At 35.8% G+C, this 16,992-nt stretch overlaps 2 protein-coding genes across 2 annotated transcripts in view; both read right to left on the reverse strand.

Annotated features, from left to right (window-relative positions):
• The window catches only part of LOC103607311, a 12,472-nt gene extending 1,519 nt beyond the window's left edge, over positions 1-10,953 (reverse strand). Inside the window, exons 1-2 of the mRNA XM_008591829.1 lie at positions 10,899-10,953; positions 9,207-9,602 (exon numbers count right to left, since the gene is read on the reverse strand). Coding sequence (XP_008590051.1) covers positions 9,207-9,602; positions 10,899-10,953 — 451 coding nt within the window. The remainder of the gene's footprint in view (positions 1-9,206; positions 9,603-10,898) is intronic.
• Positions 10,954-11,637: 684 nt separating this feature from the next.
• Positions 11,638-16,992, reverse strand: part of PTPRR (protein tyrosine phosphatase, receptor type, R) — a gene marked incomplete at its 5' end in the record, with an annotated part of 50,998 nt that continues 45,643 nt past the window's right edge. Inside the window, one exon of the mRNA XM_008591830.1 lies at positions 11,638-12,839. Within this exon, the coding sequence (XP_008590052.1) occupies positions 12,746-12,839 (94 nt within the window). The remainder of the gene's footprint in view (positions 12,840-16,992) is intronic.

The following is a 16,992-nucleotide window of genomic DNA, read 5'->3' on the forward strand; positions in this document are numbered from 1 at the left end:
TTAACCCTTGATTTGGTGTTGTCAGCACCACACTCTCCCAAGTGAGCCATGGGCCGGCCCTAGTTTCAGCACTTCTAACAAGCTCTCATGTGATGCTGCTGGCGTTTGGGCCATACTGTGTATAGCAAGATTCTAGAGCACAGTTGTATAATATAAAGCATTGGAAAGTTCTCTACACTATGGTATGATTAGATGTTTCCATCAACTCCATAGTGCACCAGAGTTTTCACATATAAAATATTTTCAGACTGGATGATAATAACTTTAGAGAGTTTCTGGTTTAAAGAATGGCAGAACAAAGATCTTTTTTTCCACTACTCCTTTACTGGTTCATTCATTTAAACGATGATTTATTAAGTAACTACTATGTGCCAGGGAAAGATCTCCTAAAGAAGCCATTAATTGCCACATTTTACCTGTTGTGATCTGCCTTTCTCACCCCTTTTTGAGCTTCATTCCTTTCCATTTCAATTTCAACTAACATGTTTCATCTGATAATATATATAAAGAAGAGGGGGATAAGGCAGAAAAAGAAGATCAAGATGGAAAAGATATTTTTACAACTTAGCAAGATATAAATACCAGTGGTTCTCCTAAAAGCTAATAAAATAATCATGGCTATTAAGCATCCTTTCCTTGAGATGTAGAGAGTTGTACAAAGTACTTTATACATAGGGATGACAGATTTAACAAATAAAAACATGTGATACCTAGTCAAATTAGAATTTCAGATAAACAACCAATATATTTTTAGTATAATTCAGCATATTTTGTATATTCCAAATATACAATACAAAGAGTATATTATATATTATATTATACATTAAAATATGCTTATACTAAAAAGTGATTTGTTATTTATCTGAAATTCAAATGTAACTGGGTGTTGTGTTCGTTATCTAGTAGCCCTACTTATACATGTACTAGGTCTAGGCTTTGATAGATTTTTAGACATTTCCCCTTAATTTCTGTTTGTTTTTATCCTTTCAAATCTTGGGCCACTATCACTACCTTTGTGCCTGGGTTAACTGCTCTGGACATAGATCAGGAGATTTATTTATCCTTAGGGATTTTCCTACATGACAAACTCAACCATGCTGTTAGTGAGGTTCTTTGCAACAAATTCTGAGAAACAGTCTTATTTCTGCAGTCTTAAATGAGTTAGGGGCTTGAATGTCCCTTATGTAGATATTTGTCTATTGTAGGGATGTAAAAATTTCTATATATGGAGATCATAATTTTGGTCATTTTGAGCTTTGGCCAATGATAATCCTCTGAGTTGACTACTACCTATGACAATTTTAGCTCTCAGACCCTCAAAAAAATTTAATGATGGGGTTAGGACAAAAAAAAGCTTCCAAATACCTAGCATGTAATTATGTGTCTTAGCATGTCAACCTATGCTTACTCTTCTTCACTAAGGAGTAGTTTTTATCCTTAGAACTGTTTTTAAATTAGTCAACTTACATAATTCAATGGATTCTCTCAAAATTAGATAAATAATCAAAACACTCTTGAAATTTCTTCTGCTAATAATATAGCTTATTACTATTGCCTGTTGCTTTGGGTTATCTTATGGAAAAAAATTTAGTCTTCTGTATTTATCTTTATTTTATTAACTTTCTAAATATATTTTTAAAACACCCCACCCCAAAACAAAAAAGCCTATTTTCGGCCACCACCTTTTCTCCACAGAAAGAAACTACAGAATATTCATGTCCAGTACTTCTTCATTTTGTGTCTGTGTTTTTTTTTTTTTTTCCCCTTTTTTTGTCTTTTTTACTGACTGGCAATGGGATCGCAACCCTCCGTGTTGCGTCCGCACTGCGCTCAGCCAGTGAGCGGGAACCTGTCTCCACATGGGATCCGAACCCTCAGCGGGAGTACCGCCGTGCTCCTAAGCGGCGCACTCTCCAGCGGCCTGTGTCTGTGTTTTTAACTTGTGCTATTTGAGAAGCAAGAACGAAGCTTTAGCTTTAACATCCAACTTCCAAGTTTCATGAATTTTTTATTTTTATTTTTAATTTTTGGCAGCTGGCCGGTATGAGAATCCAAACCCTTGACCTTGGTGTTACAAATTTTAAAGCAGTGGTTTGTTAACTTTGGTAGGCATCAGAATTACCTTTGAGGTTTATTGACACTTTGGCTCTCCTTCTAGAAATTGTGACTCAGTAGATTTGGTGTAGGACCCAGGACCTGCATTTCTAACAAGTTTCTCAGGTGATTCTAACATACATGTGAGTGTATGGTTACAGCCATATACACAATAAGAGCCAAACAGAATTCTGATGTATTGAAGGATTATAAAATAGATGGGATAAAAGAAAATTAATTTCATTACAGAAATACATAAGGAGATCAAAATAAATTTATTTTTCTATCTCCTGAACTCTTTGTTGAAATAGATTCTATGAAATTATGCTAAAAATAGTAGATCTTTGAATGTTTTGGTGTCTATGAATTCTTGTGATGTTCTTTAAATATGTACATACATTTCACAGTTCATGAAGCAGCAACATGTTTTGACAAATGCAAGGAAAAGTTCTTACACAATGGAACAATAAGTTAAAGCTATTTTTAAAAGCTTTATTGTACCATTGTTACTACATTGTTTCCACATTATAACACAATTCCTCCTAGAACACAATTCAAGGTAAGGTGGACCATCCTGAGTCCAACCTAAAAAGTTTTAGCATTTAAGTTGCAAATAGCTCTTTTGACAGGTATAGTACCTATAAAATGATTTTCAATGACTGCATTAAATCAAGAACATCTTTTGAATACATTTTAAAAAGAGCAATGTGTATTTTAGTTTATTAATAAATCTATAATTAGCTCAGAAATAATAATAGAAATGGGATTTTATATAATGATAATAAAGACAACAATTTGTTAATTTCCCTTCTTTTAATGATACACTAACTTTTAAACATGATGGAAACAGAATAACTTCGATTAAACTCATTTTGGAGATAGAAAATTTTAAGTATATTGGTACTTATTATTCTGTAGGAAGATGCTAAATATAATGTGCCTTTTAAAAGTGAGTAAATCATGTTATGCTGTATTTTGCTGTAATAAAATGTAAACACCAAAAAAAAAAAATTAAATAAACAGATAATAAAGATGGGACTATTTGGGATTTTTCAAATATGGAAAATTTCACAAAAGATGTGTAAGTGTATTCTGAGATTTAAGACAGATGTTATTTAATTTCCTTTTTGTTGCCTTAAGTAGACTAGATAATAGAAGTAAAATACTTAAAATTTTCAGTGTATAATTGTCAACACACCTTGAACTACATACAGTTGGGTTGTATATGCACTAGTCATCTAAAAATAGCATTGGTTAATAGAATGTGACCAAGAAACATATCATTAAATAATAAAAGATACTTGTGACCCTAGAGATAGATTCTAAAATGTCTTGGGGAAAAATTATAAAGATATAATCTCATTTGTAAACATGGCCTTTCTCCCAAACTCTTACACCTAATGTGGTATTTGTAAATATTTAACCAGCTCTCTGGAAAAAAAAATAAACCCTGAAAAAAAATAAATTGAAGTGAGTAAATCAACTGGGAAAGAGATAACCAATGAAATAGAAAGTACTTTAGAAAAGGATGATACACACACACACACTCAACAAGATTGGAATAGAATAAAGGTAAAGTGAAAGAGATGGGTATTAAAATAGTCTAAATAATTATTGAAAATGGTAAAAATAATAATTAACATTTTAGACAATGTAATCATTACAATAAAAAGTACACTTTAAAAAATACATATCTAAATTACTTTAAAATACCCAAGATTAGAAATAAAGAATGTAAAATTAATAAATGGGAATTGATAACAAGACATAGCATAGTAAAACACCAAAGCATAGCATAATAAAAAATTTAGACTAAAAAATAAATGAAGCACTTACTAAATCAAAGAAATACTTTTCAGTAGCCAATTATTACTCAACAACAGCATCATGGGTTGCATTATTAGGATGTTCCTGGTTTATCCCAATACCCCATTTTTTCTTTTCGGGAAAAGGATGAGGTCGTGGGGTAGAAGGAAAGTGTGCTGAATGGAGGAGGAAGAATGGCTTATTAAGTTCAGGGTTATCAGGCCATGGGAGAGAGATGCTAAACCAGAGGCTACTTAAACAAGGTCAGGAAAAGGGGAGGTAGAAAGGGGGTGAATAACTTGGCACACCCAGAACTGACTTGCCCATTAGGCACAACAAGGTCTGACAGCACAAATCATTGTAGGTAGTAATCAACTCAAAGGATCAGCATTGGACAAAAAGCTCAAAATGGTCCTAAGGCCCATGATATTTTTAGGACCCACAAAATGATTTAATTTCTTTGAAAATTAAAAAAAAAAATCAACATTTAAGGTCAAAAAAAAGTTTTCATTTTTTTCACACATTAGGAAAAATGAGAATTTTAGAACCCCTGTACATCTATTAAATTATTTATTAATTTTTAAATAGAGAAAGGGACCCACAGATGCAGATGAGCCCAGGGCCCAGAGAAGTCATATGTGGCTCTGGGTGTGCCCTGATGAATTCATTGGTATGTCATTGGCTGAAAATTGTTGGGAGACTCTGGATGCCATACCAGCTATCCCTGATAATATTGTTTTCAATGATTATATTTTAAAATGGCCCATTACAAGGCCCAGGCTGTTATAATAATGCAAGGAGAAGACATATCCTGAAATGGCTATGACAGTCAATTTGGTCTAAGTAGGGTCTACATATATAAAAGACAATTTCTGTTTTGTTTTGTTTTTCCCCAAGAGCTCTCTGTATTCACAAGCACTTCTGCTAGCCACTAAAGCAAATAACTTCTGCTAAAACCTTTTCTACAAAGGTATATATAATTGCTCATCTTTTGCAATGCTTATGCACTTTATTCCCTCACCTAAATTGCCACAATTAAACAATTACTTTAACCAGTAGTTATATGAAGCCTGCCAACAATATGGTTTTACTTCATCAGCAAAATGTCTTTTAGTGATCTCACCAACTCATCCATATCAGGGACACTTGAAAATTTGCCTGCAAAAATTCACCTGCCACCAGATAAATATGAGATTTGAATGAATGAATCTGTAGTAGGTGCGGAATAAATGCTGATTGGTTGCTGACATCTTATATTCAATGTTGCTCTCTATACACTATGAAACGTCTTAGCAAAAAGTGACAATTTTAGACAATCGTCCAGCTTTTTATGAATGCAAGGGGTCTTAGCATCTCTTGGAAAGGTATCCAAACCATGAATAGAATTTTTCACCCTTCATTTATAAGTCCTAGAATTCCAAAGACACATTCCATCTGCCAACCGATTTGTGCTGGTATTGTTGATGCCAGTTTCAGGTTTAGAGTGTTTTAATTTCCCCCTGTCAAGGATTATTTGCTTGGATCTGCCTGCAAGCCAGTAATTTCCTTTGAGTACCTTTCCCTGTTTCCCATGTAGATATGGAGGTCAAGGAATGAGTTATTTTCCCCATCAGGTAGATCCATTAAACTTCAATAATTGGGCCACTGTAAACTTTGTCATCTGCTCATGAGGCCAAGACTATTCTCTGCTGGAATAGATGCAACTATAACTTTTAATGGCTTGGTGGGTTTAAAAATTATGCTTGGATTGTACAGAAGTCAAAGGCAATAGTCATGATTCCAATAGTGGCACTCCTCAAAGTAGTCCTTACAGCGTTATTATTCCTTTTTTCTTTTATTGTTCCCTACAATTCTGCTATTCAATACTTTCTGAAAGTTTAAACATTTATTAAATTAAGCACGATTTGTTGAGCACGGATTGCAAGATTAGCTTTCAATAACATATAAAGACTCTTAAGGTATGATCCCTATTCTCAAAAGTCTTATAGAGTAGCAACTTATGTTTTCTGTTTCCCCCCTGTGTCTCTTGTATTATACAACAGACTTGGTCATGAAGAAATGATTTTTTTCAATCAAATTTTAAGTGAACTTTCCTGGAATGTATTAATGTATAAGTACATCCCAAAATGTAGGCCAATATAATTTTCCCTTTATTGTATAAGGTTAAACTGTGAAGAAAGCCCTCCACTTTTGAGTGTTTTGTTTCAAGAGTTTGTAAGTCAGAGATTTGGACCTCAGAGTGCATTTTTACTCTAAAAATAATAATAGTCTTTCGGAAAAAAAGGTCAAATGTTTGATTATACAAAAATTCAATTCAATGCTACTAAATAGACCCTATTGCATTATTGATGAATACCTTGTGTGAATTTATAGAATGAATGTTTCTTTCTTTTTTTTTTTCCTTTTTGTCTTTTTTTGCGTCCAGCAACGGATCGCAACCCTCAGTGTCACGCCCGCACCGGACCGGGACTGGCAACGGGATCGCAACCCTTGGTGTTGCTCCCGCACCTCGCTCAGCCAGTGAGCGGGAACCGGTCTGTATGTGGGATCCGAACCCTCGGCGGGAGCGCCACCGCGCTCCCAAGCGGTGCACTGTAGCAGTGCGCCACCAGGCTGGCCCAGAATGAATGTTTCTAAATATTTGGATATTTGGCATCTGATTGACAAAAGAATATATGGGAGGAATAATATTTTTCAATTTTTAGCCAGTTATCTTGGCAGTTTGTAGACAATGCATTTATTATCACTGTTATGACTCAGAATGGTAGCTGTAGGGCTCCAATTTTTTAAATATTGATTTAAAAGTTTGATTTTTTTAAAAAAAGAGTCTGTTTGCCTGAGACAGTCTCCCTTTATTGAAAATGAAGGTATGCAATGTTCTCTTTAAGAGTAAACTTGAAATTCAGAGGAAATGGTAAAAATCTCAATCTCATCTTTAATTTGGTCATCTGTCACATACCTGGTTTCACACAGTCCACATATTCTATAAGTTTCTATTAATTAGGTCCCATTAAATTCTATTCTATTCTTCTATTGGCCCCATTAAATGGTTGTTTTAAGGGGTTTTAAAGAAATATAAACTATATGAAAATCAAAAAAAGACAGGCCAGTTTTTAATTCTTGTCCTAAAGAAATTCACCAGAGTAGCAATGATGATTTGAAAAACCCAACTATGGTACAGATGCCCATCTCAGAAAAACTCCACACTGGTTTTTAAATTGAATTTTAATCTACTTTGGAAGTCTACCAAAGTCAACCTGTTATAAAGAAGCTCTGAGTGAAGAAGAGGAAGAAAAGAGGTAGGTTGGTGAGAACAGAGATAGCTAAATTATGATCAAACCTAGTGGGCACTGTTTAAAAAATATGCAATTTAAAAATTTTCCTTGAAGAAAATTTTCAAGAATGGGTGCTTAGTATGACATACTGGCAAAGATGTATATCGAAGAGAGGGGTACCTTTTTCATTTACACTCTATCGTGATTACCTATTTGCTTATCTGACTTCCCCATTACTTTAAGGAGTAAGACATATTTAGTAATTTTCAAACTTGGCTGCACATTAGAATCACCCAGGAAGCATGTTAAAAATACAATGCCTAATTTAATTGGTCTACAGGATGAAGCCCAGGCATTAGAATTATTTAAAACCTACCATATGAGTCTAATACACAGCTCAGGGTGAGAATCACTGGTATAGAGTATTTCACTTAACAGCACAAACTCTGGCACATAGTAAATGTTGGATGAATATTACTTGGATACTTAAGTGAAGTCATGAATGTCTCCTCTATGAAACATATGGTTTGTATTTTTACCTTCACAGGTATGCTTCCTTTTACTGAGGAATGTACAAGAAAATTCACAACTTATGCATATTTGTGCTGCTTTAGATTATAGCATTTAGGCAGGAACTTTAAAAAAAGAGGATTTGGAATCATTCATTGCAAACATATGAATGCAATTTGATTTATTTTTTTTACAGTGGCTTCTCTAGCAAATTAGTGAGCTTTTATGCAATGGCTCCACAAATATCATCCTTAGTCTTTATTCAATGATAAGTTTAAGATGAAGCAGAAAAGTGTGTCTGTTAGCTTATAGTTCTGGTTAAGCAAAAGTAATAAACATGTGTATTCAAATATAAGATTCTTTTTGTGCCACAATTTTACAAATTTTAACTCTTTGCTTTATCTAGAAATCCATCTTTTCCCCCAACACATGTTATCAGGCTTGCTGAAGATATAGCATGTTCAGTGGTCAATTGCAAATGGCCTATTCTATGCACTCTACTTTTGAAGTGAACTCCATCACTGGACATATTTTGTATGAGGGCCAAAGGAGATAGTTTTTCCATGAATTATCTTCTGTCTTGAATAACTCATCACTGAATCCATATGTACTTTTTAAAAAGTTCCAATTAAAGAATCTTCTATTAAATAAGATTTGATTGGAGCTTGGGGATGAATCTCACTTCCTGTGTATAACAGTACAACTGGAATATTTAGTGTTTCTGTTACTTAGGACAGGCCTTCATAGTTGAACCACAGGAAAGGAATTGTACTCCTCTAGTAGAAGAGTAAATATGCAATAAAATGATTAACTTAAAGGGAAGATTAAACTGCATGTGTATTCCAGAAACAGAAATTCCTAGCTCAGGACTAAACTGTGTACTGCACCAGGAGTTTGTGCCTGTGTATACATGTTTTTACATGTGCCCACCATCTGGGTTATATCCATTAGTGGTCAAGAAATTAGAAAAATCTGTGGGTTTCACAGTTTCACATTTGAAAACTGTGTTAACTCCAAAGATACCTGTCCCTATCCCTAAACATCAATACAAGAGATTTGCAAAAAACATCCAATCTTATCAAGCACCATTTTATGTTCTAATAATTCCTCATAATAGAGAATAGAAGTGTCTATGTCAGCAAAATCAAATAATTTCCTGATCATGGACTTCAGTCATTACATATATATGCTGTGAGTATGCCTAGATCCATATTCCTACATCTAACAGTACTTAACCATAGTGTCTGACACAAAAGAGAAGCCTAAGAACTATTTGTTAAATTAATAAAAGAAGCAAGAAAGGAAGGGAAGGAAGAGTGAGCAATAGCAAGAGAAAAGCTGGGCTTATTTTAAGGAGGGTAATGAAGTTTTCCATCACTGGGCACAACACAATTCATTTCCACTAGCTTGTGAATCTTCCATTGGAAATATGTTGGGACATGTGGACTTCTTTTGAATATGAAAAAACAAGACATTTTAGCAGAAGGACTCTCAGAATTGATTCTGAAAGGAATAGCTCACCTTTTGTAATGCAGAGGCTTCCATTGACTGGTTTTCCCTCCTCATTGACATCTATTTTCATCCAGCTGTGGAGGTATTTTCTGCCCTTCTTGACCACTACCCTAGGGCCTTGTTTCTTGAGAAAGAAAGAGGCATTTTCCACCTCAAGGAACCCTTCCTGCTCATAGCAGGTCCATCGGGGTGCCTGGGAGCAGTGGGTGATGATGGCCACACGCAAAGGGCCACGAGAGGAATTGGAGATGCCCAGGCACAGCGCGGATTTAACATGAAGGAGCTTTCCATCCTCGGTCCACATCCACTGCTGGTTCTGGCTGGTCCCATTGCATAAACCTATGCCCACTTTCTGATTTATGAAAAGACACTGTTGTTTCTGGACATGGACAATCTGAAACCCTTCTGGAAGATGAAAAGCTCATAAAGTACTGTGTAGCAAATTATAAGGCCCATTAGAAAACAAAAAACAATTGTCCACAAATCAGCTACCTAAAAATACCAGATTTACTTATATTTTGCCATTGCTGTCATTTTAAGAGAAAATTCCCAGATTCAACCTGTGATTTAAAATCCCAAGGCTGACAATGTAAAATGTCACATTTAGCTCCTCCACCCCCTCTTTTTTTTACTTTCACATGGTTTAGGGAAGAAAACACGCCCCCATTGGAAAAATGAAAGCAAGCTTGGAAGAGAAACAAAACCATATGGTTTTCTTTTGGACGAGGAAAGCCACATCCAAAGAATATGGTGTGATAGTTTATCCCAATTAGTTAAATATGGTGAAGTTATGAAAAGCTCAGTTTCCTTTTAAACCATTTGGCTCTTTCTGTATTGCCTTCCTCCCCCACTCTAAAAAACACCCTCTTTTCCAATACTTAAGTTCACATTGCAATAAGTATTTGTATACAAATGACGTAGTTTGAAATTTTTTTTAAAACATTCTATGTATTTATCAAAAAATAAACACATTTCCCCACCCTTTTAATTAAGCACTAGCTCCTAGCTAATAGCAACCAATGACAGTATTGATTGTCACAAACTAAATTTCCTATCGTCCTGGAGAGAAGCAATTCTTTATTTTGTGGCAATATGTACAATTTTCCCTCAAATACTAATAGGTTAAAAAATTAGCATTTCTTGATGTAAAAAATTAAATATCCAGTTGTTAAACAACAGTATTAAAAGTGAGATATTCAGGATCAAAAACCAGCTTCTAGTTAAATTGCCCAGCCCTCCCATAAAAATATCCAGTCCCTGCAAGTGACAATTTCCAAATAAAACATACCACATTTCCTCACTCCCTTTAATCATATTTCTTATGTTTTCTTTCTTTAACACAAAAGAAAACAAAAGTATAACCTGATTGGAAAAAGGCATGGGGAATGCCACAGACTGTTACATAATAATACAAAGTTTCTCCTGAGCATTCTTCACTCTCTGCGGCTGTACAGATGCCATTTCAGGAGCTGCCCGAGGCATTTGGAGGACATGAGCAGAGCATTTATTTTCTTCTGGAGAGAAATTTCAACAGTGTGGGCACAGCTACCTCCTTTTATTCCCCCTTCTCATCGTCTTTGGCTAAACTGCCATGGAGACCTGGCTCCATTTCTGCCTTAATTCAGCTACTTTTCAAAGGCCAGAGACTCCTTGGCTGGATATAGGAGAAACGCCTCAGGAAACTGAGGCAGACCCACTTACCTGAGTTCCCGAAGATCACGCAGGTAAGAATCACCATGTAAAATCCAGCCTCCATTTTCCACTTCACAACTGTTCATGCTTCGCTTGGGGGGAAAAAAAATTCTCCCAGATAAGAGAAGCAGAGACTAGGAAGGAAATGTGCCTTCATGGTGGGGGGAAAAGTCAGTGACGAGCACTTCCTCCTATTGAATTGTTTGGGCAAGTTTTACACCAGTGTCCTTTTGTCTGTTTCCTTAGAAAGAAGGGATTATGATTACCTCTCTCTTTTTTTTTAATGTAGGAAAAATTCCAGCCTCCAGGAGCAGAATAAAACTGTTAAGGCTTCACCTACCGTCCCTTTGGCATGTGACTACTTCTTAACCTCAAGAGGGAAGAAAGGAATTGTAATCTTAGGTAATTGAATGTTCCTACAGCATTACATCTCTTCAGGTGATGTGATTCTGCTGAATAAACAAAAACCATGTAATTTATGAGGATCTATGACAAGTAATACAAAGACATAAACACGTACTGTTTGTCTAATGATATGCTGAGAGTCTATTGAGGAAAACCACATAATGATGGCATTTCTAGATCATTATCTCTCAAGTGATGACAATATTACATTTTGAGATAGTCATCTTCACTGGGGAGACGCAGAGACTAAAAGTAAACCCATCACATTATCTATGTCAGGCTTCCCCACACAGATAATGGCTTCTCTCCAAATAGGAAAAAAAAGAATATGCTTTACTCAATGTTTACTATTAAGAGTAGTTTATTGGCAGTATGAAACAAAGTCAACATTGCTGCATTAAAAATTCATATTTGAGCAGAAATCCATATTTGAGAATGTTTGTTGAGTGCAGTTATTTTAACTTTATTTGTCTTTTGAGGATTAAAACCTGTCAGAAATTTAAGGAAATACACGGCAGCATCCTTATGAAGAACCTCTGGAAATGGGACAGGTTACATCATTCCCAAAGGCATTTCTGCATTTTATTTGGAGAGAGATTCTAGGTAGACAGCATATTCAAAAATCCTTTCTTAGTAAAAGAGAGACAAATATTTAAAATTCTTGATACCTCATAGTTGGTATAAATTTGTTTTTCCCTTTTAAAGTAAAATGACTTACAATGTATAAATACAATGGATAGAGTTCTGGAGCAGAAGCTACCTCTATGCCCAATAATAGAGAGTAGATACATATATACTCAATGACAATCATTGTGCTCTGTAATTGATTGATAGGAGGTACTATAAATACACATTTAATAGATAATATTATCAAGACACATTTCCATATAAAATAGTTACTGCTTTTGATTTTTTTTTTTTCAAAAACAAAGACTTATTTGTTAAAAATCCATTATCAATCACTTGCAACTTAGCAGCAAGATTCTGGTAACTGAGAAAGGTAATAGCACTTAAACAGGAACAGTTTAACAGCTGACAGTCCATTCACAAGACAGATTTTGCAAACATTAAAGCATCTAAACACACAATAATTTCTTTAGCAGCTCTTCCAGTCATCACCTGGTGCATTTATCACTGAATATTACATACATACATTCTGTGTGGCAGATAGTCAATACAACGAAACAAAATCCACCTCAAGCTATGTGCAAAATCTATCATACCTCCATTAGCATAGGACCTTCAGAATAATTTGGGGGATGCTTACAAATGCATTCATATACACAAGGGACTGGCAACACTGAATCTATTGCCATATCTTCCACAATCCATGCCACAGTTGGCTTCAGAGCTTCCTTTTCCTTCCATTGCAGGAAGCTCCTTCTAGAAGCCTTGAGTGGGTAATTTGATTTCACCCAAAGAGATTGATGGTCTGGTATGTCTTCAGTGGATCACTGGACAGTTTCTGCTGAAAGTCTGCTCTCGTACAGGCACAGAGCATGATGCACAAATTCATACTGCTCACTGGTTTGGACCATTCCACCCCTGTAAGGGAGAGAGAATAAAATAACTTCTTTTTTTTGGCTAAAATCCTGCAATCTCAAGTAACAGACAGCGTTCACGCTCGGGTGTTATGCCAAAGACACACAAGAACAGTCAACCTAGTGATTCTTTTGTTATCCCTCTGAACTGTGCCCAAACGTCCCGTCTGGCAAAGTTAATATGTTGACTTACATAGGACTTAACACTGTGTTAAAGGACTTAACACAGTGCCTGGTACACACTAGGCACTTGATCAATTTCACATATGTACCATGAACTGGGGAGATGGTATAGCTTAATGGTTAAACACTTGGACTTTGGAATCAGCCAGGCTGAGTTCAAATCCCTTCTCTGCCGATTCTTAGCTGTGTGATCTTGGGCAGATTCTTTAAAACCCTTTTTTTTTTTTTTCTCAGTTTCCTTCTCTGGTAAAGCAGGATAATAATAGTAAGCTACTTAAGGTTGTTATGAGCATTACATAAATTCAGTGTAGCTGGCGTGTTAGTATTTCTTCTCAGGTACCTTACCATTCATCTTATGTTAAAATGGTTTGTACATTTGGATTAAAATTGGTTGAAGTAGGTTAATCAAACAAAACTTTATTGTAAGTGTTGCTCTTTCTACAAGTAAAAAGAAAGTCTATCCTGGAATGGTTTGAATGTGTTGTACAGAAGCAACCTTAGTCTTTGGGAGTGTCGGGTATCTAAACACAGTAATGGGTGAGTCCTTAAATGAGTTGGAAAAAGGGAATTGGCTGTCACCTTTTTCCCTTTGTTATCACCATTATCATCACTAGCCGCTCAGCGTCCCCTTTGTCACTGGATTAGCAGAAGGCAGCTTACCTTCATGAGAAATAACAATGTTTCTCATTACACTTTTATGTATACATTACCTATATCATATTTTGCTCCTTTATAATCATGGTTCTTTAGCTTGACAAAGTTAGCAGACATTAATATAAATGTTACTTATATTTTCTGCTCACTGAATAACAGCATCACTGTTAGTAGCTATTTGAAGTCTGTAAACTCTTCAATCGTACAACTAATTTTACATTTTAGTTTGGTTCTCTGTTTTAGCTGGTTTTTCCTAGTGGCTGTTAGTACCATTCAAAATAATTTTCAGATCATTTAAGCACTTCAACTCAAAACCAAGATATATTGCTTCACTGTCATGTGACTTCTGGTTAATGGTAATAACTAAAACTGGGCTTGCATCTCTGTTTATTTGTCAACCTTGGTAAATATTAAAACAGCAAGACTTCCCCCTCCTGAACAGTGATTCCCCAGGCAGGTCAACATCATGCCAAAATGATGTATTTGGTAAGAAATAAAGAGGTAGATTCACAGTTTTTGGTGACAGCAATTAATCGGCAGCAATACTTTGTTGGTCTTTTTCCCTAGAACTGAACATTCTGTGGTATTGAAGGCAGCATTCTGGCCAAAGTGTTTCTTAGACAGAAGCTGACAACAGAGAAGGCCAGCCAGGGATGTGACAACTCTTTCTCTTCTTAGCTGTCTGGTGACATCTGGGCACACCTAAAAACACAGCAGGTGTCCAGAAGATGCTGGCTTGGACAGTGGAGCTTGGGGAACACAGACACAGTAAATATTAGGGCAGCTCCAGGGAATTGAGAGGTGCCTCCCTGCCTCTGTATCCACCCACCCTGGGGAGCCCTTGCACCTCCCTTGAGCTGTAGACGGTATGTGGAACCTTGTAAGCACTGCCCCTCCTGGGCTTTGGTCACTGAACTTCCTCTCACCATTTACCTCACTTTGTGGCAAGGTTTTCCCCTTCTTGTATGTTCTTGTCAGCACCGGTATTGTCCAACTGGCAAGTGAATGGAGACACAGTCTAGGTTTGAATAACCATTTTACTGTAAGTGGGTCAGTGGTGTATTTTAATGGTTGGAGCGCATTTACTATGACATCCTGTTAACTAAGTCAAGGTTGTTTCAGCCAGTGAAGGTGGGGAAGATGGGGAAACAAACTCATTAGTTGTAGGCTAGCAAAATCCTTGTGGGTCTGAAGGCTTCAGGAAGGTATATGAAAACTCCTGTTACTTTCCACTTAATTTGGAAAATACAAATGAAAGAATTGGCATCAGAGGGATCTTCAGAGATTGTTCACTGCAATTGCTAACAAAATACAGGTTTTCCAGAAGGAAGCGGTCTATGTGACAGGTGGTCAGCTAGCTTCTGCTGAAATGCTCATGAGGTGAGGTACCTTTAGTAGCAGACTTTCCTGAGGTTGTCAGGCAAACTTCTGAAGATATCAAAATGAATCTGTCCTTCTCTAACTTCCACCCCATTGGTCCAACTGAAATAACCCAAAAAAGTCTTTAGGCTTCCCTTGTAGTCACACAATAGCTCTTTAAATGCTGGAAAACAACCATCAAAGTCCCATAATCTTTTCTTCTCTAGACTAAACATCCTGTGGTCACTCAATATTTCTGTACAGCCTGGTTTCCCTGCTACTCACCAATCTAGTCTCCCTCTTGTGTAGGCTATTTTATTAAATATGACCTTCTTGGAGTGTTGTGTTTGCTCCCAATGAGATCTAGTCAGTGGGCATATTTTCTCCTTTGAGTTGCACATTATAAACCAATGAGTTTGCATTTGCAAGTGTATCAGATGGTAAGCACAATGCCTACATGGTGCCTGGCACTCAGAAAGCATTTTATGATATTAAGTGAAGGTGTACGTTAATTAAAAAGTCAGCAGGATTTTTTTGAATGTGAAAATTACATTTTTCTCCCAAATTGTACTTATGTTATTAAAATTTTGAAACTAAATGCAGAGCTTTCTATTTATTCCTGTTAGTTTCAACTTGTTAGTTGTTTACTGAATCATTATTTCTATCATTCAATATAGTAGTCTTCCCTTTCTCACTCCCAGCATAATATATTCCAGATAATTAATGAGGATACCTTACATATTTTTATATGTCATTTATTAAAAAAATAGGAAAAGACAGGGCCAAGGTAGGGTCTTTAAAGCAATTTGACATCATGTTATATTCTGTCTAATCCCATTCTAAAATTGTTTCTGAGCAGGTTGCAGGTCCTTTAAGGGTAAGCATAATATCATAGTCTTCTCATATTTGCCACAGAAAAAAGCACGTACTAGGCCTAGGTAAATAACTGCTAAGTAGGTTACCCAGGCCATGCTACTTTTATGTCATGTGAAAACAGATAAACTCCATGCTAAAAGAAAGCAAAGATTATCCCAGGATGCATTCACTGGAAACTGGTTCAAAATTAGGAGCTCAGCACAACCATCTTTGAATATATTTAATAAATGTCCTATTGCATATATTGATATTTGGAATACTCTGTTGAACTTTGTAAGAATTTAAACTATAGGATTACCCTTCAGATTTTACTCCATTATAGGGTGAATAGAGTTTTTTAATCAGCTGGCCTTAATAAAAAATACCCAAGAAGCTAGTACAGTGCCTGTATACAAAATATATTTATAAAACAAATGAATAAAGATAGATTAATTATGGAACTCTCAAGAGAGCCCTGTAGTAATTCATCCTCCAGGAGAGCTCTGACTAGGTCTCCAGGTACCTCTTAGGCAAGACAGGGCTCCATAGATTTGCTGAAATTTGGATCTATATGATTGATACAAAGTTCCTAATGCAATCTGATTCTGGAAAGTAAGAAGCAAAGATGCTCTTTTTCTTACTATAATAAGCATCACCCACCTCTCATTTAAAGAGCCAGCACTAAAATAATCCTGACATCCAACAGATTATACTTTAGACTCAACCAAGGTCAAGATTTTAAAAGATTTCCATAACAATCAAGATGATGTTTCAGTGGAGAAGGCCTATGGGGCCAAAAATGGCTGAACCATCATCAATCATACAGAATGTCTGAAATTATCACCATTATTCAACACATTGTATTAAAGTACCAAAATTAAAATAGAGAAATGTCTGAAAAATTCCTGTGTAAACAAAACCAAAAGCCTTAACATAGCCTTAATCTTGCTAAAATTGCAAATATAAAAGACATTTAACTTGGATTCATAGCTGATAAATGCTTATGTTAGATAGAACTAAAACTTAATCCCCACCAATCATAAGCAGCCAAACTAACATATGATTATGTGACTAGGGACTTTCCAACAAAGTACCTAAAACCAGTC

This window comes from Galeopterus variegatus, unplaced genomic scaffold (assembly GCF_000696425.1).
Source record: "Galeopterus variegatus unplaced genomic scaffold, G_variegatus-3.0.2 Scaffold7333, whole genome shotgun sequence".
Classification (NCBI taxonomy): domain Eukaryota; kingdom Metazoa; phylum Chordata; class Mammalia; order Dermoptera; family Cynocephalidae; genus Galeopterus; species Galeopterus variegatus.